General features: G+C 45.6%; 1 protein-coding gene across 4 annotated transcripts in view; it reads left to right on the top strand.

Moving 5' to 3' along the window:
• SLC44A3 (solute carrier family 44 member 3) overlaps positions 1 to 26,419 on the top strand; it is an 87,495-nt gene that overhangs the window by 20,485 nt on the left and 40,591 nt on the right. For all 4 annotated transcript variants that reach the window (XM_040232264.1, XM_040232265.1, XM_040232262.1 and 1 more), the window contains exons 6-10: positions 6,019 to 6,179; positions 7,998 to 8,087; positions 9,813 to 9,937; positions 13,608 to 13,794; positions 24,296 to 24,461. In XM_040232264.1, the coding sequence (XP_040088198.1) occupies positions 6,019 to 6,179; positions 7,998 to 8,087; positions 9,813 to 9,937; positions 13,608 to 13,794; positions 24,296 to 24,461 (729 nt within the window). The remainder of the gene's footprint in view (positions 1 to 6,018; positions 6,180 to 7,997; positions 8,088 to 9,812; positions 9,938 to 13,607; positions 13,795 to 24,295; positions 24,462 to 26,419) is intronic.

Below are 26,419 nucleotides of genomic sequence, written 5' to 3'. Positions count from 1 at the left end.
TGACTCACTTTTAAGAACAGAGTGTAGAAAGAGAAAAAATACTCGCATTCCAGTGGAGAAATCCGGCAGGGCCCAACCACCTTAGCCAAGTGATTGTGGTCAGATTCAGCAGTGAAGTCAGGCCGCTGCCATGTCCCCAGTGTAGTGCTCTGAGAGCACCTCCCCTCGGTGGCGTTCTTCCCCTAAACCCGTTCAGTTCAGTCACTCAGACGTGTCTGACTCTTTGTGACCGCGTGGACTGCAGCACACCAGGTCTCCCCATCCATCACCAACTCCTGAAGTTTACTCAAACTCATGTCCATTGAGTTGGTGATGCCATCCAACCATCTCATCCTCTGTCATCCCCTTCTCCTCCCACCTTCAATCTTTCCCAGCATCACGGTCTTTTCCAGTGAGTCAGCTCTTCACATCAGGTGACCAGAATATTGGAGTTTCAGCTTTAGCATCAGTCCTTCCAATGAATATTCAAGATTGATTTCCTTTAGGATAGACTGGTTGGATCTCCTTACAATCCAAGGGACTCTCAAGAGTCTTCTCAAACACCACATTTCAAAAATATCAATTCTTTGGCACTCAGCTTTCTTTATAGTCCAACTCTCACATCCATACATGACTACTGGAAAAACCATAGCCTTGACTAGATGGACCTTTGTTGGCAAAGTAATGTCTCTGCTTTTTAATATGCTGTCTAGGTTGGTCATAACTTTCCTTCCAAGGAGTAAGCATCTTTTAATTTCATGGCTGCAGTCACCATCTGCAGTGATTTTGGAGCCCCAAAAAATAAAGTCAGCCACTGTTTCCATTATTTCCCCATCTATGAAGTGATGGGACCGGATGCCATGATCTTCGTTTTCTGAATGTTGAGCTTTAAGCCAACTTTTTCACTCTCCTCTCACTTTTATCAAGAGGCTGTTTAGTTCTTCTTCGCTTTCTGCCATAAGAGTGGCATCATCTGCATATCTGAGGTTATTGATATTTCTCCTGGCAATCTTGAGTCCAGCGTGTGCTTCCTCCAGCCCAGCGTTTCTCATGATGTACTCTGCATAGAAGTTAAATAAGCAAGGTGACAATATACAGCCTGACATACTCCTGTCACAATTTGAAACCGGTCTGTGGTTCCATGTCCACTTCTGACTGCTGCTTCCTGACCTGCATACAGATTTCTCAAGAGGCAGGTCAGGTGGTCTGGTATTCCCATCTCTTTCAGAATTTTCCACAGTTTATTGTGATCCACACAGTCAAAGGCTTTGGCACAGTCAGTAAAGCAGAAATAGATGTTTTTCTGGAACTCTTCTTGCTTTCTCAATGATCCAATGGATGTCGGCAATTTGATCTCTGGTTCCTCTGACTTTTCTAAAACCAGTTTGAACATCTGGAAGTTCATGGTTCACGTACTGTTGAAGCCTGGCTTGGAGAATTTTGAGCATTACTTTACTAGCATATGAGATGAGAGCAATTGTGTGGTAGTTTGAGCATTCTTTGGCATTGCCTTTCTTTGGGACTAAAATAAAAACTGACCTTTTCCAGTCCTGTGGCCACTGCTGAGTTTTCCAAATTTGCTGGCATATTGAGTACAGCACTTTCACAGCATCATCTTTTAGGATTTGAAATAGCTCAACTGGAATTCCATCACTTTCACTAGCTTTGTTCGTAGTGATGCTTTCTAAGGTCCACTTGACTTCACATTCCAGGATGCCTGGCTCTAGGTGAGTGATCACACCATCATGATTATCTGGGTTGTGAAGATCTTTTTTGTACAGTTCTTCCGTGTATTCTTGCTACCTCTTCTTAATATCTTCTGCTTCTGTTAGGTCCATACCATTTTTGTCCTTTATTGAGCCCATCTTTGCATGAAATGTTTCCTTGGTATCTCTAATTTTCTTGAAGAGATCTCTAGTCCTTCCAATTTTATTGTTTTCCTCTATTTCTTTGCACTGATCACTGAGGAAGGCTTTCTTATCTCTCCTTACTATTCTTTGGAACTCTGCATTCAAATGCGTATATCTTTCCTTTTTTTCTTTGCTTTTCACTTCTCTTCTTTTCACAGCTATTTGTAAGGCCTCTTCAGATAGCCATTTTGCTTTTTAGCATTTCTTTTTCTTGGGGATTTTCTTAATCCCTGTCTCCTATACAGTGTCACAAATCTCCATCCATGGTTCATCAGGCACTCTGTCTATCAGATCTAGTCCCTTAAATCTATTTCTCATTTCCACTGTATAATCATAAGGGATTTGACTTAGGTTTTCCTGTGGTCATGTATGGACGTGAGAGTTGGACTGTGAAGAAGGCTGAGCGCCGAAGAATTGATGCTTTTGAACTGTGGTGTTGCAGAAGACTCCTGAGAGTCCCTTGGACTGCAAGGAGATCCAACCAGTCCATTCTGAAGGAGATCAGCCCTGGGATTTCTTTGGAAGGAATGATGCTAAAGCTGAAACTCCAGTACTTTGGCCACCTCATGAGAAGAGTTGACTCATTGGAAAAGACTCTGATGCTGGGAGGGATTGGGGGCAGGAGGAGAAGGGGACGACAGAGGATGAGATGGATGGATGGCATTACGGACTCGAAGGACATGAGTCTGAGTGAACTCCGGGAGATGGTGATGGATAGGGAGGCCTGGTGTGCTGCGATTCATGGGGTCGCAAGGAGTCGGACACGACTGAGCGACTGAACTGAACTGAACTGAATGATCTAGTGGTTTTCCCCACTTTCTTCAATTTCAGTCTGAATTTGGCAATAAGGACTTCGTGATCTGAGTCATAGTCAGCTTCTGGTCTTGTTTCTGGTGACTGTATAGAGCTTTTCCATCTTTGACTGCAAAGAATGTAATCAGTCTGATTTCGGTGTTGACCATCTGGTGATGTTCATGTGTAGAGTCTTCTCTTGTGTTGTCGGTTTGCCATGACCTGTGTGTTCTCTTGAAAAAACTATCACCCTTTGCCCTGCTTCATTCTGTACTCCAAGGCCAAATTTGCCTGTTACTCCAGGTGTTTCTTGACTTCCTACTTTTGTATTCCAGTCCCCTATAATGAAAAGGACATCTTTTTTAGGGCTTAGTTCTAGAAAGTCTTGTAGGTCTTCATAAAACCATTCCAACTTCAGCTTCTTCAGCGTTACTGGTCGGGGCATAGACTTGGATTACCGTGATATTGAATTGTTTGTCTTGTAAATGAACAGAGATCTTTCTGTCATTTTTGAGATTGCATCCAAGTACTGTGTTTCAGACTCTCTTGTTGACTATGACAACTACTCCATTTCTTCTTAGGAATTCCTGCCCACGGTAGTACATATAATGGTCATCTGAGTTAAATTCACCCATTCCAGTCCATTTTAGTTCGCTGATTCCTAGAATGTCAACGTTCACTCTTGCCATCTGCTGTCTGACCACTTCCAGTTTGCCTTGATTCATGGACCTGACATTCCAGGTTCCTATGCAATATTGCCGTTTACAGCATTGGAGCTTGCTTCCATCACCAGTCACATCCACAGCTGGCTGTTGTTTTTGCTTTGGCTCTGTCTCTTTATTCTTTCTGAGTTATTTCTCCACTGATCTCCTGTAGCATATTGGGCACCTACCAACCTGGGGAGTTCATGTTTTAGTGTCCTATATTTTTGCCTTTTCATATTGTTCATGGGGTTCTCAAGGCAAGAATACTGAGGTGGTTTGCCATTGCCTTCTCCAGTGAATCACATTTTGTCAGAACTGTCCACCATGACCTGTCCATCTTGCATTGAGCATACAGTGTGGCTCATAGTAATTGAGTTAGACAAGGTTATGGTCCATGTGATCAGATTGGTTAGTTTTCTGTGATGGTGGTTTTCAGTCTGTCTGCCCTCTGATGGAGAAGGATAAGAGGCTTATGGAAGCTTCCTGATGGGAGAGCCTAACTGAGGGGGAAACTGGGTCTTGTTCTGATGGGCTGGGCCATGCTCAGTAAATCTTTAATCCAATTTTCTGTTGATGGATGGAGCTGTGTTCCTCCCTGCCATTTACCTGGGGCCCAACTATGGTGGAGGTAATGAAGATAATGGTGACCTCCTTCAAAAGATCCCATGGATGTATGCTACACTCAATGCCCCCAGCCCTGCAGCAGGCCACCACCCTAAACCTGTCACTGCAGTCTAATCATGAGAGAACATGAGGGTCATTCTGCAGCTTGCAGGACGTTTATGAAATACCTGACCATGAATCTTCAAAAGTGTCAAGGTAATGACAAATAGGGCAGACTAAGAAATTGTCCCAGACCAAGGGAGACACAACAAATAAATGCGGTGTGGTATGCTGGAACCCAAAAAGGAATTGGTGGAAAAGGGCGATTTCCAAATAAAGGCTGTGGTTTAGTGAATAATGTAGCACCAGTGTTGATTTCTTAATTTTCACAAATGTACTGTGGTTATGTCAGATGTTAACATAAGGTGGAGGTGAGGGAAGGTATGTGGGAACTCTCTGTACCTTCTTTGTGATTTTTCAGTAATGCTAAAGATATTCCAGAATGAAAATTTCGATTTTAAAATGCTTTACTGTTCTGCAGCCTCGAACACTCTTATAATGTGTTGTTATTGTTTAGTCACTGAGTCGTGTCCAGCTCTTTAGCGACCCCATGGACTGTAGCTTGCCAGGCTCCACTGACCATGGGATTCTTCAGCCAAGAATACTGGAGTTGGTTGCCATTTCCTTCTCCAGGAGATCTTCCTGACCCAGGGATCGAACCTGAGTCCCCTGCCTTGGCAGGCAGATTCTTTACCACTGAGCCACCAGGAAAGCCCCTTATAATGTGTAGGTGAAAGATTTATGAGAGTAACGGTTTTTTTCCTACCTCTTTTTTGAAAATCCCAGGTTGCTGGGGTCTGGTATCTCATTTAGGGATATAATTTTTACTATTTTTGACACTCAGCAGCTGACTGCTTTTTAAATTTCCTGTTACGTTCATATATGCTAACAAATATCTCTATGGTGATATGCAAGAAACCAAAACCTAATGGCCTGTGGACAAATGTTCTTCAGTGGCTCAAGGAGAAGAAAGAGCAATTTCTTATGATTTATTCGATGTACTTTTGGAATCTGAGCCATGTGAATGCATTGCATCTGTAAAATTTTTAATTTAGAAAAATGGCTTGGTTGTATTACTCTTGAATCAATATTTGATGACTCAGGAACTGTTTCTCTACTGTTGAGCCTCCTGAGAAAGATCCTTCTGTATGTTCTATGTTGAGATTCACTGGGTGTTTCGAAGCCATTTTTCCTTCATGATGCTGTAATGTTGAATGACATTTGGGTTCCCCTTGCTTCATCTTCACACATTTCACAAAATATTTGGTAACTGCCTAATTCTTTAGCCATTTGTCAGATAATTAGACACTTCATGAGTTGGGATTATTTCCGCTCTTTGGGGCCCACGGAAGGAAAGAAGAGTGAGATACTGTGAAGGTATTTGTGGCTACAGTGAATTCATTAGGAGGAACATTCCTGGGCATTTTTCCATTTCAGGAAGGGCTCAAAAGGGGTCAGCTTTCTCATCTACCGAAGACAGGTACCAACCACAGTTTCACTCATACATTTATCACTCATTTCTAACTCACTCACTCTGTTCATAACAAAACTCTGAAGCTTTATAGGTCTTCATAAAGAGAATAGAAATAAAGCTTTTGTTTTCATTAGTACACCTTCTGACTGAGCCAGTCTTTAGCTCTAGAAGTTCCCTAAAGAAATGTGATTCTTGTGTTGGAGTTGGTTGTTATCCAGGAAGGGCCAAGATATGAGACTCATAAATGTCACTCGCCAAGTTTAGGTTTGGGGTGTCTGTGGGTCCCTATGATCAGTTTCCCACCCACGCATTAGCTAAACACTGTGATAGCGCAGATGCTTGGCTTTGTAAGGTATACATTGCAAACAGGACTTTAACCTTCTTTTTATTACTTTAGATCTTATACATTTTGGTTGCTGAGAATTTTAAATAAGTGTCTTTTTTAAGATAAATGAAATCAACATCTTAGCCACTTATTCTATCTTTTTGTTTTTAGCAAGTCTTTTCCCTTGTTTAATCGATGCATCCCTCAAACTCCTGAGTGTTATTCTCTGTTTGCGTCTGTTCTGATCAATGATGTGGACTCCCTCCATCGAATTCTAAGTGGAATAATGTCAGGAAGAGACACAGTCCTCGGCCTCTGTATCCTCGCCTTTGGTAATTTTTCATTAATTTTTCTCCAGTAATTATGTATACCAAAATTTCTAGCACTTATGTGTGCTGTACAATGAAAATTAGCCTCTTGACCTAAATATTGAAAGGTCAGTTCATATATTTTCTCTGTAGATATTGTCAGTGTTTCAAGTTCAAGTGGGGGAGGGGTAGTAAGACTGGGAAAAGGCCAGCTGATCCTGCCTAGAGGCCTCACAAGGTGGGGATTGTCTCAGACATTGACGATATTCCAGGGTCTGCTCCTCAGCTCTGCCTGAGAATGGATGTGCAGAGCAGATTGCCACTTTGTGAACTGGCCATGGAAAGTGCCAGAAATGCATGTCCAGCAAGTGTGGACATTCTGTAGCGCCTCTTCCTGCAGGCAGCCAGGTCAGAGCCTTCTGAGTAGGGGAAGGAGGTGTGTCCACCATGTTAGCGCCAGAGGGCACTGAGCCGGTGGACCCAGCTCCTCCTAGGAACAGGCTTGCTGGGTTGCAGGCAGGCCAGGGCTTTGTGCCAGATCCTGCCTTTTCCGGGTCTTTCTGGAAGCAGCCACTTCCCCACTCCTGACGATTTAACTTCCCTTTTGCTATTTTAGCTTGATGAGTCCTTTTAAGAGTCAGCCTTTTCTTTGAATGAGTTAATACTCTCTGTTGCTCTAAGCAATAGTAGTGGCCTATTATTTACCCCTGTCATTTACAATGGCTGCCTCCCAACCTTGGAAGGTTGAAAGAAGCTCTTTGATCATCCATTAACATCATGTTTCCAGTTTATAAATTGAAGTCTCCATAATTTCATTACCCAAAGGTTACTAATTCCTGAATGCTTGGGGATGCTTCACTAGCCACCATTATGTAACTTCCAGACTTCTTATGACCCACATGCACCAGGCATTGTGCTTACTGTTAACTCTTTAAACCTCATCAGAATCCCATCACCATTTGTATGAGAGGAAACTGAGGCCTAGAGAGGTCTGAGGCTTGACCAAGTTTACACATCTAGTGGAGATGGCAGAGCTGGGACTCGGCCCAGATCTGTCTGATTTCAAACCTATGATCTTAATCACTACACTGAAATACCTATATGTAATCTTGAATTATGGTTCAGAAAGAAAGTAAAATAGTATCTATAAATTCACTGAAGTTCCCTGGTGACTCAGTGGTAAAGAATCTGCCTGCAATGCGGGAGACCCAGGCTTGATCCCTGGGTCGGGAGGATCCCCTGGAGTATTCTTGCCTAGGAAATCCCATGGACAGACGAGCCTGGTGGGCTACAGTCCCTAGGTCACAGAGTCAGACGGGACTGAGAGGCTAACACTTTCACTTTCACTTTAAGACCCCCAAAGTGGAAACAGATACACAAATTTTTATACATGTATCTTATCATATAATTATAATCTTAAATTTTTTATTTTTAAAGGCATTCATCTTTCATATTTAGTGAGGATATCTGAGAACACAAAATTAGAACTTTTAAGTTATGAAATCAAGAGTTTAGTAAAAAAAAGTTTAGATGTTTCATTTGGACTTAAAAAAAAGTTTAGGGTATTTGGGAATAATACCTGCTTTGAAAACATTTTTATAACTCAAGAAGCATGCTAGTGCTTTCAGGACATGGCTTACTGTCACAGACTGAACTTGTACATGCTTCAGAGGGTGGCCTGGGTATGTCTTGTTTTTCTGTTTGATAGATGTCCAAGATATTTCGAGATTGAAGAAAGTCCTCAGCCTTCATTCTTTCAGAAGGCTTAGTCATTCCAGCCCCATTGTCGTCACCTTCATGCCTTGATTGTTGTTAGAATTTATGTTTTGCTTACTTTTCCAGCCTTGTCTTTGGCCATGATGTTCACCTTCCGCTTCATCACCACCCTTCTGGTTCACATTTTCATTGCACTGATTGTTTTGGGATTGTTGTGTAAGTATTTCCACTTGATTGGTTTCTTCTTGATTAAAAGAAAAACCTTTCTGTTACATGTAGAACTTAAAAGCTGGCATTTTTGAGCTACATGGGATCTTAGAGAAGCTCTTGTCCAGCCCCCTCACTTTATATAAGAGGAAACACAGGCCCAAAGAGGACAGGGAGGACTACAGGATTGCTTCTGTCTCACAGCTAACAGCAAAGTTCCTGCCTGGCCTGCCATCTCTTCTGCACTCTCAGATGAGCCAGCCCAGTGAGTGGTACTGGTTTCATCCATTAAAAGGCAATTCCAGTGCCTGTTAGAAGCCCTTTAAAGAATTTTTTCTGAATTTTCATATCCTCCATTGGCACGTAGGGGACCATATTGCCCTGCAAAGGCTCAGGCCAGTCTGAAGAGACACAGCCCTTGAGCTGGGCAGGGTACCAGAGACATGTCCCATGCCCACTGTTTTCCTTTTCAGGGCTGGATCCTGGGTCCATCCAGTTGTTGTCAGGGAAGAAGATCTGAGGGACAGGGCCAGGCGGGAAGATCAAGGCAGCAGTATAGGATCCTGGTATAGGATATTTTAATTTTTAATAATTGGTATGCCCAAATAAATACTTGGCATGACCATAGTGTTTCATCTTCTGAACAATCAGTTCTGTGCTCAGCACCTCCCAGCCCTGCAGCTCGCAGGTGCCCGGCGTGCCTGTGCTGGGGGACATGCCGGACGGCTTGTGAGGGGTGCCCTTCCCCACCTGCGAGTGGTAAAGATGCCTCCCTGAAGCCACTGTGAATGTGATGCGGGTGTCACCAAGTCCCTAAGTTTGTGATGCTGGGACATCACACCTACAAAAATGGGCAGAGCATCTGTGACGTTGGGACACCTGCCCAGTTGTGTAGGTGTCAAGCCAATATCCATATAGTCAAAGGTATGGTCATTCCAGTACAGATGCGAGAGTTGAGCCATAAAGAAGGGTGAGTGCCAAAGAATTGATGCTTTTGAATTTTGATGCTGGAGAAGACTCTTGAAAGTCCCTTGGACAGCAAGGAGTCCAGTCAGTCCTAAAGGAAATCCACTCTGACTATTCTTTATAAGAACCGATGCTGAAATTAAAACTCAATATTTTGGCCACCTGATGAGAAGAGCCAACTCATTGGGAAAAGACCCTGATGCTGGGAAAGATTGAAGGCAAAAGGAGACGGAGGCAACGGAGGATGAGATGTTTAGATAGCATCACAGACTCAGTGGACATGAATTTGATCAAAGTCCTTTGAGATAGTGGAAGCCAGAGGATCCTGGCATGCTGCAGTTAATGGGGTCGCAAAGAGTTGGACACGACTGGGCAATGGAGCAACAGCAAGGCCGATATCCAGGCTCCTCTGGAGTTGTCACCGCAGAGCTGCTTTGGAAATTTTAGCCTTTGGACTCTAATGTTGTTCCTCTCACCATCCTGTCCGTTCAGTTTCCTCTATGCTCACACCCAGCCCCACCTGTGGGCTAGGCTCACAGGACACACCTGTGTTTTGGAGTCACCTTCCTACATCTCCCAGAGATACACAGCCGCCCTAGGCCTGGCAGCTCCTGGCAGCTCCTGGCAGCTGCTTCAGAGGGTTGGTCATTGCCTGTAAAGCCCAAGAGATTTGGGACCCACTGCCTGAGCAGGGCCACCCAGTGTCAGGGGACAGGGCGGTCACCTCCTGGCATGCGTGCTGAGTTCCACTGCTGTTTTGCTTTCCAGTTGTCTGCGGTGTCTTATGGTGGCTGTACTATGACTATGCCAATGACCTCAGCATAGAATTGGACACAGAAAGGGAAAATATGAAGTGTCTGCTGGGATTTGCTATTGTATCTACAGTAATCACGGTAAGAAGCACTCTTCCAGCAGTAGATCAGGTAGCCTGCCAGAACTCTGAAGTCCAAACAGTTGCATTTTAACCCCAAACAGTGAGCATTTGTTTTTCTTTCACTGCAGAAGGTGCGTACATAGTAATGTAGTGAGTGTACATAACACATTTAGAGCCTTCACGTTTCATTCGAGATACCTGTGTAGGAATGCACTGCAGCCTCCAAAAGTGAAAAAACAACCTTACCTCTTTCCAAGTCATTTCTGCCATCTCAGAAGTTGATTCGTTACCCTTGCGGATCCATTACCCTTGCTATAGCAGCACTGCTTTCACCCCCAGGCAGCTGTAGGCTGAACACTACCATGTGGAGAGGGAGGCAGACTTGTAACAGTTCCTACGTCCAGGTTTGAGAAGAGCCCCCCTACCTTCTCCAGCCAGTGGATGCTTTGGTCCCAAAGGCGTGACAGCTCCCACTGCTCTTGAACACAGAGCACCCTTTGTCTCCAAACCTGCCGGCCACTAGGTTCATTTGTTTTGCAGAGATCCTGCTGCCTCCCCAGTGAATTCCCTGGCTGAGAGCGGGCAAACAGAATATTGAGCCTGGAGATGTAGGTTGTTGGGGAAGGATGGTTGGCAACTGAGACTCATTCAGGCCACTTCCTGGATGCTGATCGGGGTGCTGGCATCACAGGCCCGGATAGGCTCAGGGGGTGGCTTCAGGCGGCCCATGGCCATCCTTTAGTGTGTTGCTTCCTAAGCGTTACGTCACGGAGGCGTGACAGGCAGGGGTTTTCACATGCCCATTAAATGTTTCAGCAACTCAGTTCTCATAAGAGCCTCAAGTTCTCTCACCAACTCAGCTCTCTCCTTAAGGACACACTTGAGCTCTCACATCTGACGCAGGCCTGACATTTTCTCTCCTTTAGGAAAGTGTCACGTCTGTGTTCCTCACAAGAACGGCACCTCAGGGAGCAAGCATCCGATAAAGCAAAGCTCCTGGTTTGCCCTGGGTCCAGGCCCATGGCTGAGCCGGGGCCTGGGCGGGAGGCTGGAGAAGAAAGGCCCCCCACACCCCAGGCCAGGCGCTGGGCTGTTGGGCACAGGGGCAGGGAGAAGCGGGGCTGGGAGCCGGGCCACTCACCTCCTTCCACTCCCCCCACGCCACTGTCTCCCCAGCCCTCCGTAGGGCTCCCTTTGTCTTCACACACTTACCATCAGTGGCCACCAGATGCCGGGTCGGGGGATTCTCTTCACTGAGTGTAGGGAGAGAGAAAGGGGAGGCTGCGAGAGGAGAGGGAGGACCCGCACCTCGGCTCACACGCCGTTCACTGACACGTGTGTCCCTGCTGCTTCGTTTCTGCCAGGTACCAGCTTCTGGTGAGCTTGTTCTAATAAGATCCCTGACTCTCTGTCACCATCACCATTTCCTGAGCACCTGTCTTGCACAGGGCCCTACACTAGACAATGGGGCTGGCCAGAAAAAACACACAGCCAGCACACACCCCACCATGAGATGGATTACAAAGCCAGCAATGCCATGACACGATGCACAGGGCAAGATTCCAGCCGTGAGGGGAGCAGCCTAGGAATATTATTCCAGCGGTTTCAATATACCCAGTAGCAGCAGTGGAGAAAATGGGCTGAATGGCACTGGCTGCTCACCTCAGGGTGTCAGCCTAGGGGTGCAGGCTGAGATGCAGCAATTTGTGGCTTAGAGCCCAGAAAGGGGAGTAGAGGCTTGAGCCCTGTGGTGACTCAGCTCTGCTGCCCACCCCGCACCCCTAGCACTGTACCCAGTGGGTAACACTGATCTCCCTGAGACTAGGGAAAAACGGGATAGTTAACTCTTCAGTTCTGGTCAGTATCCTCGTGGTTTACTTTGAACATGAGGAGAGCCTTTTATACATGCACACACATATTTAAGTTGAAAAACACACACATTAAATACACATATTTTAGCATTCCATTCAGGAGCTACCAGCCACTCAGGAGATCCAAGTTTATTTGCCTAAAGATTATATCATTTTGCTTCATTAAAATTTTTAGTAAAAAATGAACTCCCTCTTCCTTGTTGATACCTGTGTAGGAAGGTATCAACAAGGTATCAACCTTGTGCTAGGCATTGAGGACACAGAGACGGAAATTCCTACTCAGCCTTCAGAAGTCTCACGTCTCCTCCAGGCATCTCTCCCTGGGTCCTCAGGCTAGTCCCCACAGCTGGGTCACAGCTGGGCCCTTCAGCCCCAGGAGCAGTTTTGCACATTTTATCCCTCTGTCCCCCAACTTCCCACCACTTGACTATGAGATCCTCATAGGTAGCAACACCCGAGTCCAGCGGGAAGAGGAATGGCATCCTGGGCTCCTGGAGTGGTGTGCTGGGTCACACAGACAAGAGAGGACGTTCCCTCGGCAGGAAGGGACCGGACCAAGGAGGTCCTGATTTGCGGTGGGGATGATTTCAGTCTTTATCCAGGAGCTCTGGGGAAATGTCAAAGGATTCTGATCTGTGAGATGACATCCTTGACTGCACGTTTTACAAAGATCCCTTTAGCTTGTGTTGGAGGAGGGGTAAGGTCAGGAGTAGGGGGTTAAGGGAATTAAAAGCAGAAGGTAATGAGGAGGTTATTGGGGGTCTAGGAGAGAGAAGATGAGATTTGAGCTGTGGCATCAATGTGGGGATTGAAAGGAGAGAATAGACTGGGAGCTCTGTCAGCAAACAGACTGTGCTATGGCTGTCGCTTTGCCAGCCCTTGACAGTAAGGGATGGCCCTGCCCTCAGGAAGCTTGATGTCAAGTAATGTGCCGTGCAGGCAATAAACATCTGCAGTAGAGGATGCTGAGTGCTACAGCAGGGTAAGATGGAAGCCCGCAAGAGAGGAACCTAACTTTTTCTTGGAGAGTGCAGAAAAATTAGGACCTCTGCAGTAGGGAATACGGGGGAAATAGATTTTTGTGTGAAGGTGATGAAGTCAGTTCTGGACACATTGAGTCTGACACACTGGAGGACACCCACCGCCTGGTCAGTAACTGATGTGCTTACATCCATCATGTAGAGAAAGGTGAGGTTGGAGATTTTTTATTTTAAATCGATAGCATTGCATAGCTTGCAGGATCTTAGTTCCCCGATCAGGGATTGAACCTGTGCCCTCTGCAGTGGGGGGCATGGAGTTCTAACCACTGGACCACCAGGGAATTCCCTGGAGGTTTTTATTTGAAAGTTTCAAGCATCTAAGGAGGATGCTATAACCACAAAAGGGCAAGAAGGACCACCCAAAAGATCCCAAGAAACAGCAACTGAAGAAGGAGACCCAAGGAAGGAGCATTGTCCTGTGGCCCCTTGCCCTTCTGCAGTCCTTCAGCATTCTCTGGCATGTTAGGTGCTGTTGGAGAAAAGAAACAGACAGTTCCCTGACACCCGAGGACCTCATTCTCTCTCTGTCTGACCAGACTGCAAGCTCCCTTAGGGCAGGGGCTCTGTCTTGTCCACTGTTGTAGCAGCAGAATCTAGCAGAAATATCAGCACATAGTAGATGCTCAATTAGTACTTGAGAACATGTCTATTCCATTATAATAAAAGTAGGGGGTGGCTGTGTTAAAAGAGCTGTTTGCTGAGATGTCAGTAAAATATTAGGGTTTAAGTTCGTCTCCGTTCTTCATTATTCTGAATAATTTAACCCCCTTTTCACCAGGCAGTTCTACTCATCTTGATTTATGTCCTCAGAAAGAGGATCAAATTGACAGTTGAACTTCTCCAAGTCACAAATAAAGCCATCAGCAGCTCTCCCTTCCTGCTGTTCCAGCCGCTGTGGACGTTTGCCATCCTCATTTTCTTCTGGGTCCTCTGGGTGGCTGTGCTCCTGAGCCTGGGGACTGCAGGTAAGGGCCGTGGGGATGGGGTCCATGATGCTGGAGTCAGGCACAGAGGCCCCAGCATTCTGGAACCACTGGCCTGTTTTTTGTAGGGACCAGGCTTCCCATGCAGCTCGAGGCCTCTGGTGGCAGCAGTGATGGTGTCTGGGGCTCTGTCATAGGGAATGCAGGAAATTCTTTTCCCTCTACTGTATCAATATGTGGAAAAAAAAAAAAAAAAGACCCTTCTGAAATGTTGTTGCTGTCTCAGAAGAACCAGTTTAACGTGAGTGCACACAGACCTCTGCATTGCCTTGCTCCTGAGAAGACAAGGCTGTTTCATTTGGGGCAGCCATGCACAGTTTAAAAATAAGAGGTTCTGTTGCCAAGAAAAGATGAAAGAACAGAAATCGTGAGACAGCTGGAAGTCGCAACTGGGGCAACAGTGAACAATCACGTTCTAGCTCATTTCCTCGACGCAGTCTCAGTCCTGGTCAGATGGGAAGGCAGTGACCTCGGTGCCTGCAGGAAAGTGAACACTTGTTGAAAATTTCCTGAATTCTGAGCTCTGTACTAGGTGCATCCTTATGTTCTCTCCTTAACCATCACAACCCCCTTTTTATGGCCGTATTGTTATGTTCAAGTTACAGGCAAGAACATTGAGGTCCTAGTAAGTAATTTGCTGAAGGCCATCCAGCTAGCTGACACCAGAGCTCTAGAACAGCTCTAGCTCTAGAACCTGAGCTCTTTCCACTGCCTCACACATCCCTGTGTCTGGGATACGGGCCTAGGAAATCAAACTAGGCCTCCTGAGCTTTGTCCATTCAAGTCGAAGCAGTGTCGTGGCCACAGAGACTGGTGGTGGCTGCAGGCTGTGCCCATAATGCGGTGTTTGCAGCCTGCGACTAGAGGGCAACATGGCAGGCCAGGGGCTGAAGCCAGAGTGGGCTGGGAGTGAGGTGTGGCAGGGGGTGGCAGAACTTGACGCTCTGGGTGGTAGACTGTGGTGCTGAGCCCTCGTCCTCCAGTACCACAGGGACGAGGTGAGGCCTTGGGAAGCATGACTTGGGACCAGAGAGGGACCTTCCTCCTCCAGCCTCCAGGGCACAGTGGCCCACTCTGCTGTCATTATGGGCTGTGAGTCTGGGTGGAGGGAATTGTCGCTGTGGTTTGGAGCAGGACCCATTCTTTCGTTTTTTCTTTAATGCACAAATGTTAGGTGAGGGCTGTGGGACAAGGTCCTGGCAAGGCACTGGGGAAGAGAGGTGGCCTCTGCCCACACTGAGGATGGCAAAGGTAGAGGCCCATCACCAGAGGGAAATTGGGGAGCTGTGAGAGCACCACAGCGAGGCTCCAGCTGGCTTCGTGAGACCAGGAGGGCTTCTCAGAGGACGGGCTGGAAATTAGCAGAAGATCAGAAAGCACAGAAAGAAGCAAAGGGGGTTAGTGGGGTCATGTCCAAGCACAGGAGAGAACCTGATCACAGAGGACAGGCAAGAGCTGGTCCTGAGAGTTGGGGGCCCAGTCGGAGAGGAACATCCCCCAAGGCCGATTCGGGAGGGGGGTGACTTGATCCGCTAGCAGGGTGCCCCTCCAGTTCTCCGTCTTAGGCCCCAGTTGGGTCCAAGGCCTGGGAAGCATTAAACAGCCTGGGCCCCAGCGCTGAGAGGGGTGGGGGCAGGGACGGAGTGGGCTGCTCTGTAGGGTCGAAGGCAGCATGTTGGAAGGTTATGTATTAAAGCATGGCCATTTTGGAAAGAGATAAATGAGCAAAAGTGAGATGAATTGAAGAGCAGGAGGGACTTCCTTGGTGGTCTGGTGGCTAAGACTCTGCTCTCAAGGCAGGGGCCAGGGTTTAATCCCTAGTTGGGGAGCTAGACCCCACATGACCACAACTAAGAGTTTGCGTGCTGCAGTTACAAGATGCTGCAACCAAGACCAAACCAAATAAATAAAAATAAATATGCAGGGCAGGAAAGGAAACTGGGTGCCCAGGACATGCTACGGGAATCTGTGAGCAGGTAGATACCAGGCTTCCAGGAGGCCTGGTGTTGACAGAGCTCCCGCCTTCCCTCCTCCCCAGGGTTGGGCAGCATAGAAACCAGGCCACCTGCCTCTCCTGTCCACCCACCTGTGGGGCGGCGTGGTGCACAGAGGTCCCTTTGTCTTCAAAGGCCTTTTCATGCAGTGCCAGGATGACAAGCTCTAGGCCTGGGCGGGTCATCTGCGGCTGTTCGGATCCTCAGCAGATGCCGTGTGATAGAGGGGTGAGGGACGCCCGCGCAGCACCTGTCTCATCTCACGTCCCCTCAGGCAGTCACAGAGCCCTCAGACTCTCTCCAGTCTCTGCCCAAGGTCCCCAGTGTCGTGGGGGTGTCCTCAGTGGTGCAGACTGTGTCACATGACTGAATAGTTAATACTTTATTGTGTAAAAAAGAAAAAATGCAGAAAAAGTCAACTTAGGGTGATAAGATTTTGCCATTTTTTGATGAGCTGTTTTTCTGGTGACTGTTAATAAGTCCCTTAACTAGTTGACGAACTCGGGCTTGTTTGGGGATTCCTTCAGTGGAGCAGAAGAAATGACAGGCCCCCCAGAAACGACAGTAATTAGCTGGGACTTGTATGCTACTAGCAATGTGACAGTGATTACTAGAATCCAGTGGAAGAAGCAGCTACAGGAACCCAGTAATAACCTTGGGAATCCAGTAGGTGCAGTTGGCAGCTTGGAAAGAGCCCAGATGATCTGATGACCCTCAGTTATCATTAGGTGGTCAGAAAGCCTCAGAGTTGAAACAGTAGAAGAAAGGGGCCTGTTTGGGCTGGGGGTGGCTTTCTCTCCCAGTGGTACTAATAGTACTAATAGATCTCACTACTAGTCAGATGAGATCTATCATCACAGGAATGTGCTTAACATGCTGAAAGGCAAAGGCCTGTGCTTGGAAAGGAAGAAGCAGGGTCAGATAGAGGGACTCCCATCAAGGGACCTGGGATCTAGGCTGGTTCTGGCCTTCCTAGAATGTTAATCTGGGCTTCCTTGTTCCCATTTTTGCAGTAGACAAATGGTGCTTTCCCCAGGCTGCCTCATAAAGAAGTTAGGAGGCTGAGATGAGACCAGAGCTTTGCTTTGCAAATAGGGGGCTTGTGTGTGTTTCTTATATTAGGAATTAATGTCAACCAAGGAATGTCTAGTACTAACTTCAAGTTTGTGGTTTGTTCTCTGCCTGGCATATTTGAGAACACAGTCTAAAAGAAAATTGTCCTTTTTTTAGGTTATCAGAGATCTGGAAGATAATTGAAGTTATTTCACAAAAGCTTCCTAGTAGCCCAGCCCTGTCCTAGGAACAGGGGGAAGAGGGGTAGCTCAGGAGAGATTTGAAACAGCTCCTGCTTTTCCGAAGTTTATGTCCCTGTGGGGAAGTGTGAAGGGAGACAGCCTCCATGAACATCTAGTTGTCTTTGCACCTGCTGTGATCTTAGTCTAGAATCTTCTCCCCTTCCTAAGCCTCACCCCAACTTTCTGCTCATCACTGCTTGGAAAATGAGTCATTATTCAAGATTTGAGTAATATATTTCTTGGAACTATCCCTGGTGGTTCAGACAGTAAAGAATCTGCCTGCAGTGCAGGAGACCTGGGTTCAATCCCTGGGTCAGAAAGATCCCCTGGAGAAGGAAATGGCAACCCACTGCAGTATTCTTGCCTGGATAATTCCATGGACAGAGAAGTCTGGTGGGCTACAGTCCCTGGGGTTACAAAGAGTCGGACATAACCAAGCGATTAATACTTTTACTTTCAATATATTTCTTGGAAACTCTCTTATAAATTGCCCAAGCATACCGAGCTATTTCTTCTTTTTTTTTTTTCCTTACATTTTGTATATGCTTCATTCTTTCAAGAACTGTTCATCAAATGCCTGCTGCGTGGCTGGGGAACTAGAGATACAGCAGTGAACCAGACACGGGGGGGCGGGGGGGAAAGGAGCATAAATGTGTTATGTCAGGCAGTGACGAGGCCTCTAAGCAATCACACAGGATAATGACTTGTGTGTTGTCCCCGCTCAGGAGAAGGAGCATCTGGAGGGCAGGGCCTATGTCTTTTTCTGTCTGTCTCTGAGGTCCGTGCACAGCCCTTGAGTGAGTTCAGCGGGTGCTGAGTCAGGGAGTGAATTCACATCGATGTTGTACTGAATGTGATGTATGCCCAGAAAGAACTAGGTAAGCTCCAGGCATGATGGCCATGCAATTTTCTTCTCTTTTTCCTTGATCCCCCTGCTGTCAGAGCAGAAGCTGAGCCAGTGGGAGGCACAGGCAGACTGGGTGTCCTGCTGACACCCAGCCAGTTGGCTGGAAGAGGCCAAGTGCACAGAATGTGGTAGAACATAGGACTGTTTTAAGTTGGGCCTTCATCACTTGGGAGATTACCCCAATCAGCTGCACTGCCTTCCCTGAGAAACTGCCATTTACACTAATCACTAGTAACATGTCAGTCTTTCAAACTGCTTTAAAGCTTGCTTGTAATACCCAAATTTCCAGCTAGCTGCATGTTGCATTTCCTCCAGGTTATGACAATGATCTCTAGGCAGACTTCCTGAAAGTTGTCTGAAATCTCTTTGATAAGGATGTATTACTTGAGGAAGATTGGTGCAAAACAAGTATTTATTGAACATTTACTATATCAGATCCTATTATAGATGCTGGAGATACAGCTTTCCTTCCAGTTTGGAGGCTACAGGGAGATAAGCATTAAATAAAATGAGTAAGTGAATTTTATAGTATATTCAAATTTGATAGGTGGAGAAGGAAATGGCAACCCACTCCAGTATTCTTACCTGGAGAATCCCAGGGACAGAGGAGCCTGGTGGACTGCCGTTTATGGGGTCGCACAGAGTCCGACACAACTGAAGCGACTTAGCAGCAGCAGCAAGGAGAAAAATAGAGCAGAGAAGGATAATAAATGTTTGTGTTGTACTATGTGTGCCCAATCACGTCTGACTCTTTTGCAACCCCATGGACTGTAGCCTGCCAGGCTCCTCTGTCCATGGAATTTTCCAGGCAAAAATACTAGAGTGGGTTGCCATTTCCTACTCCAGAATAAATGCTTAAGTAGCCCCAATTAACCTGTTCTACTTTTTGCCATAACACTTATCAGATTAATTTATCATAACCTTTTAAATCAGATTTGAGACAAGTTTACCTTCAAGCCCCTAAAGCTTAAATTTCAGGGTCTTTCATTTGCAAGGACTTTTGCAAGGTTCAGTACCTAACTGCCTAACTTTGTATTCTTTGTCTTATCAAGGGACCCTCAAACTGTGTAAAATTCAGACATCTTAAATGTATTCTAGCACTGATTATATTTTCATAGTATATTTTTAAAACAACAAATGCTTGAGGAGGTGGCTCCAATTTTTAATTTAATAATTGGGTAAGGCCTTGTTGAGAAGATAATTGTGAGCAAAGATTTGAAGGAGGTGAGGGCAGAGCCAGGAGACTAAGGAAGGGGAGGTATTCTAGGCAAAGGGACCAGCAGAGGCTCTGGGGACACAGTCAAGAGGGCCGCTCCCCAGAGTACTGTGGTTGAGGGGGAGCATGGTTCAGGCCAGGGTCAGAGGGAGCACAGGGTCAGATACTGGGCCTCGTGGGCCATTGCAGAACTTTGTTTCTGAGACAGGAAGTCATTGCAGCATTTTAAGCAGTGGAGTGGCATGGTGTGACTCACATTTTCATGGCAGTGATTCAGGGAGGAGATGTTAGTGGCTTAGAACAGGGTTGTAATGGTGGACATGCTGTGACATACAGGTTCTGTGTCTACTTTGAAGAATTTCCTGATATTAGATTAAGGATGTGAAAGAGTTGGGGATGACACTGAGGTTTTTTAGCTTGAGCAACTGGAAGATGAGATGGCCATCAACTGAGACAGGATAGGACTTTGAGTGGAACATCTTCCAGGAAGAGCAAAAATTCGTTTTAGTTGTGTTTATTGAAATATATTTTAGACATCCAGGTGGACGTTTCGGGTAGGGAGTTAATGGTTTGAGTCTGAAGTTTCTGGAGAGACCCAGCTAGAGGTCTACATTTGGGAATTGGGGAACACATGAATAGTATTTAAAGCCATGAGACTTAAATGAGTGCAGACAGAAAAGAAATCCAAGGACTGTGTTTTGGGGAATGTAAATGTTAAGAGGTCTTGGAGATGAGGAAGAAAAAGGAAAGGAAATTGAAAGGGAGCAACCAGTGAGCAGGAGAATAATGTGCTGTACGGTCTTGGGGTGAAATGTTGACTGTGTCATAAGCTGCTGATCAGTCAGCTAAGAGCCAAGGATGGACCACTGAAGTTAGCAGCGTGGAAGTGAAACAGAGCCATTTCAGAGCAGTGTGGGGAGTGGATCGCAATTAGAGCGGGTTTACGAGAAAGAGAAAAGGGATTGGAAAGAGTAAGAGACAGCCTCAAGAAATTTGGCTGCGAAGAGGAACAGAGAAGTAGGAGGGAAGCTGGAGGAGTAGATGGAGTTCAAACGTAGGGGGTTTAAATAGGAAATTATTAAAAATGATTCAGTAAAGAAGAATATTTTGAGGAAGCAAGAAAGAGGGGAATTTTCTGAAGCGGTGTCTTCAAGTAGATGAGAAAGAGGAAATCTAGTGCAGGGCTGACCTTAGAATCACGGGCAGTTCATCGTATCAAGGTGGGGACGACCGAGGACGAGATGGCTGGACGGCATCACCGACTCGACGGACGCGAGTCTGAGTGAACTCCGGGAGCTGGTGATGGACAGGGAGGCCTGGCGCGCTGCGATTCAGGGGGTCGCAAAGAGTGGGACACGACTGAGTGACCGAACTGAACTGAACTGTCCAGTTAGGGACACATGCTGCGGAGGAGTAGAGATGGAGTAGATGCTGCCAGAGATTTTCCCATGGCTTCCGTTTTCTCAGAGAAACCAAAAGCGAGGTCACTGGCTGAGCATGAGGATAGGAGAAAACCCTTAGAGATTGGAGGAGAGATTATAAACAGTCCAGAAGAAGGGGAGGCGAATAAACTAACGTAGCAGCATGTGAGTTCCTGATAGTCACTCTGATTGTATCTTCTTTCTGATTTTTTTGTTTGCCTTTTTCATTTTTCTCCCTTAATAGCTGACGTCCAGCATAAATCTAGAATGCTAAATAAATATTTCTTAACTTCACAACTGAAATCATATCTATTTATACCTCAATTATAGCTAATCTTATCTTGTATTTAACATTCTAAGCAACTGCCTGTTTAATCCTTCTAACAGCTACCTGTATGGCATTTAGACCCACGAGACTGGAGGGAATCAACAAGGAAATGAAAAGTAGGCATTAGTATCTTCAGATTACCGACATTGAAACAGAGGTTTTAAAAGGCCCTGCAGCCTCATAACCTGCCTGAGGTTGTTCAGCCGTTAGGAGACAGAAGAGATATATGAGTCTCAGTCTTTGTGACTCTCAAACTCTGTAACCCCTGCCCTGGGTTCATCTTGTCTTCCCTCTTCATGTTTACAGTTAGAGAGTGGAGGCCCAGGTTGCTTATCACAAATGTCAAGGCCAAGATTGGAACCAGGCCTTCATCCAGTTCGATGTTCTTTTCACTACCATCCCAGATCAAATCTCCTCTTGGGATCCAGTTCCCGTTAGCATCTGTTAGCTACACATGCTGGTAACAGTATTTTAATGTGTTCGTATTAATAACAAAGCAACTGATACTTTGATGAGAGACTCTTGCCTGCACTAACCTAGCCATCCAGGAGAGGGCGGTCGTGTGTGCATAAACACACCTGCCCCACCCACAGTCGTGTTCTAAGCTTCTCCCTGAAGCCAGAGCTCCCGATTCTTCAGAGAATGTTTGCTTAAAGCTGTGGTCATCAAGCAGCAGTTTGGTAATGTTTAGAGACATTTGGGTTGTCTTAACTGGAGGAGGGGAGGGAAGATGCTCCTGGCATCTAATGGGTAGAAGCCAAGAAAGCTGCTTAATATCCTGCAATGCATAGGGCAACTCCCCCACTTCACACCCCTAACAATTGTGTGATCCAAAATGCCAAATGCTATGTTGAGAAGTTGAAAAACCCTGCCCTAAAGGAAAGTCTGTAAATAGCCTGGTTATTACTGAACCGGAAGAATAAATAGTTGATGGTTTCAGTAAAGATGGTCAAAAACAGTAAGGTGGTCAGTGAATAATATCTTTACCCATTCTGCTTCTTCGAGGAATGCCAGGAGTGTGGATCCTATATGGATCCTGATGTATCCCTTTTAGCCATCCTCTGCTTGCTGACTGCTGCCATCAGTGTGCCAAGCTTGGGTGTGTGCGAATGTGCCATTGGCAGCCCCAAGGAGATACAATTCCTCCTCAGCACCCAAGGCCCTTGTATTTCCTTGCCTTTTGTCTGTTGAGGAAACCGTCCGCCCTCTTCTTTGGAAGCTTCGTCCATCCCCAAATCACGTGTGACACTGTAGGCCTGTGCTTGCAGACTGCAGCGTGCCCCGTCACTGGTGATCCCGTGCTTGTTGCCCGGCCCCATCGCTTCTGGTGTTCCAGGAGTGGCTCTCCAAGTCTCCGCTCACCTGATCCACTATATCCGTGTGCCTGTCAGTCATGAGGGGCCGCCTCCTTTGGGACTGGGGATGCTTTTCTGAAACACATCCATTTTGGAAAGGCGTAACCAATGGCACCCCACTCCAGTACTCTTGCCTGGGAAATCCCATGGACGGAGGAGCCTGGTGGGCTGCAGTCCATGGGGTCGCGAAGAGTTGGACCCAACTGAGCGACTTCACTTTGACTTTTCACTTTCATGCATTGGAGAGGGAAATGGCAACCCACTCCAGTGTTCTTGCCTGGAGAATCCCAGGGATGGGGGAGCCTGGTGGGCTGCCGTCTCTGGGGTCACACAGAGTCGGACACGACTGAAGCGACTTAGCAGCAGCAGCAAGCATTTATTAGCGCCTTACCTGAAATAGAGATTGCCTCCAAGCCAGAATGAATCCAGCGTTCAGTAAAAGATTAACTTCTGTCTGTGAACCAAACCGATCTGGTATTTCTCACAATGTGACTCTTGCTCAGCAGAACACAGAGCAGGAGTTACTAAGACCAGCCTTCGCCTGTGGAATCAGTTCCTACTACAGCACAATTATCTTTCCCACCTCCATTGCCCAGACCCTACTGTGAATGTCTAAAGACATATGGATTATGCACCTGAGAGCAATTTATAGCTATGAAAGGAAATATTAATATGAAACTCTCTTTAAATGTTCTTCCAGTTGTAGGTCTTGCCAGAGACCAAAGTGCCATCTTCTTTCTTACAGTAGTTTGTTTAAAATAGACAGCAGGGAACTTCCTTGGTGACCCAGTGTTTAAGACTGCCTTCCAGTGCAGGGGGTATGGGTTCAATCCCTGACTGGGGGGCTAAGTTCCCATATGCCTCACAGCCAAAACCCCAAAACAACAAACAGAAGCAATATTGGAACAAATTCAATAAAGTTTTTTTAAATGGTCCACATAAAAATATCTAATTATAATAAAATGAAACAGAGCAGAGAACATCTAGAAATCAAGTATAGTTGCAGAACTGAGATTTGGTATGGAATCGAGTTGAATTGCAGAGCCAGTTCAAGGGCTTCTTTAGATGAGACCAAATAAAGCAGGACATAGCCAGTGAACGGCAGAGCATTGCTGGGGTTACCTCACTTGGCTCAGTTTAATATAATATTGTGCTCCTGAAATTTAAGTAATAAAAATCGTCATCACTTGTGGACTGATATTTCTATGGGCCGGTACTCACCAGGTAATCCCATTCTGTCCCACTCTTTCTTGAATAACCATCAGAAAATGGGTATTACAGATAAGGATACTAACACTCCAAGAGGCCAAATAACTTGCCCCAGGCTACCCAAAAAGGGATAAAGCTGACATCTGAATCTAGGAGACTTAACACTGAGGCCCACTAGCCATTTTAAATGTACTAGGAGAGTTTGCTCTTGAAATCTGAAATGAATCCTTTTGAACAAATGATTCTTGTCTTTACTGAGTCTAAATTTTTGGTGAAGCATGTTTCTATAACACAGAGTTCTATAACACAGCTTTCATCAACATAAGTTTTGTTTGCATCACAAAGTGTTGTGATAGAAAAACCATGGGTTTTAGAGTCCACTGTGTCCAGGTCTATATTCTCCCTCCACTAATTATGAGCAGTGAGACTTTGCAAAAGTCACTTGACTCTTCCAAACCTCAGTTTTCATATCTGCAAAGTGGGGTGACTATTAGAAGATAGATCAAGTGTCATCTTATACAAGTTGCCTACCAGTTATCACAATTATCACTGTCAATATTATTCATAAGTTAAAAGTGGGTTCTCAATTTTAGTTTTGCTATGAAGATCTTAAGTTATGGTGGGAACTTCAAACTTGACGTTGACATCTGTGTTTCGTGTGATGCCAAAGTCTAGAACTGAGGAAGAATGGCCTCTTGGACCTTCTTCCATACTTAGGAAAACACAGATATAAAGCATGTTTGTGTTTTCAACTTTAGGAGCTGCACAGGTCATTGAAGGTGGCCAAGTGGAATATAAGCCTCTTTCGGGCATTCGGTATATGTGGTGGTACCATTTAATTGGCCTCATCTGGACTAGTGAATTCATCCTTGCATGCCAACAAATGACTGTAGCTGGGACAGTGGTGACGTGTTATTTTAACAGGTAGGTCTAGCGTGTTACTGCTATTGATTTGTCTATGTGCTTCATGTTGTGTGTCTCAAAAGATATTTTGGAATTTTGACATGACCTCTCAAAAGGGATTGGCAAGAGAAGAAGACTAAGCTCAAAATTAGGCAGAATGGTGGGATGAATTGAGAGACTGAGAGTGAGATACGTACACTATCGATACTGTGTATAAAATAGATAACGAGAACCTACTGTACAGTGCTCTGTGGTGATCTAAACAGGAAGAAAATCCAGCAAAAGAGGGGATAAATGTATACATATAGCTGATTCACTTTGCTGTACAATAGAAAATAACACAGCATTGTAAAGGAACTATACGCCAATAGAAATTAATTTTTTAAAGTTAGGCAAAAAAAATTTGGCAGGATGTTTGTTTAGTAGTAAAAAGAAATACCATATCTTAAATCTGTCACATTTCCAACCTCTTTTGCTTTAAGCTAGAAAATCCAAAAGGAAGCCAAACACAGAAGTAATCAAACTGCTTAGAACTGAAAGATATTCAAACGAAAGGGTTGACTTCTCCTGTAAATATCCATTCTTACTGACTTCAAACTTTAAAAAAATTACTGATCTATTTGGAACACACTTCAGTAAGTTCTATGAGCATCATTTCATCCTATGTAAAATGAGGAGAATGTTTTCTTTGAAAGCAGTTTTAAATCCTAAAGGAATCATACATGACTCTAAAATACAATTCATGTTCTTATAGTTAAATGCTAGTGAATTCATTACTTGCTTTTCTGTTCACTATGCTATTTAAGTGTTTATCCTCCATTACCTCATCAAAATAATTGAGGACACATGCACCTACGTCTCAACTCTACCTCTTTTGTGTTTGTGAGGTTCTCCATGAAGCAGATAAAACCACAGGCAAGAAGAACATGGCCAGGGAAATGACAGGCTTGGACTCAGAACAGGAAGTTTACTTCTGATGGGGCTGGTCCTCCTCTAATGTCTCAAACTAAATGGGCAGAAAAACATGAGGGTTCATGGGGGCAAGAAAGTCATCTAGGGATGATTCATGCTGTAGAACAATTACCTCCCAACGATAAGGAGTGCTATGGGTTTTATTACAGTGGTGCTGTTGGGAGCCTCCTTCTTTAGAGACCCCGTCAGACACACGAAAGGCTGTAGTCCTTGGCACTGAGAGCCTTTGCGCCTTCGGAGGAGGCGGTATGTGCTGCTTGCTCCTGAGTACAGGAGCAGAGATTATTCTAACCAAATTGGCCAGCAGCAGGTCACATCTCTCTGACAGCAGTGATTTTGTTCTATTTTAGTAACACAAAATCAAAACGTTTTCAGTGAGGGCTTTTTATTTAACCTCCAGTGAAGTGTATATATGTATCTATCTCCTAATGCCTTCCTCCACTCTAACTCCCCTCCCCCAAAATCATGAAAAAATGAAGAAAGCATAAACACACAAGGGCAGGAGGAAACAGGCAGTGATAGCAGCTAAGAAACACCATGGCAATCCAGTCCAGTATTCCTGCCGGGATAATCCCATGAACAGAGGAGCCCACAGGGTGGTCAAGAGTAGGACATGACTGAGCGCGAAAGAATGAATGAAGAAACATCAGTCAAATTTTGAAAACTGAAGACAGGATGAATGAGCGGTGAGCAGATTGGAGAAGCCTCAAAAAGCCTATCTCTGTGCATCTGGTGGGAGAGGAGGCTGATTTGAGCCATGAAAATCTAGAGAGATTCAGGAATTCGGGTGTAAAACATGCTTGCAAAGATTAGTTGAAGGTCTTACTAAGGAGCAGTTAGGCCTCACGGCCCCTCCTTCATACCAGCAGATATAAGTTGGGAGCTTTGCTGGCTGGAGAAGTCATCAGAAAGGGCCTGGATGTAGAGTGTCTGGCACAGCCAAGGCTGGGACAAAGCTCTACCCTGAAAGAAGGGGGAGTAAGTGGAAGTCTAAGAATCTGCCTGCA

The sequence above is a fragment of the Oryx dammah genome, unplaced genomic scaffold (genome assembly GCF_014754425.2).
Source record: "Oryx dammah isolate SB20612 unplaced genomic scaffold, SCBI_Odam_1.1 HiC_scaffold_28, whole genome shotgun sequence".
NCBI lineage: Eukaryota > Metazoa > Chordata > Mammalia > Artiodactyla > Bovidae > Oryx > Oryx dammah.
The sequence above is the reverse complement of the archived record's forward strand: the minus strand, read 5'-3'. Positions and strand labels throughout refer to the sequence as shown.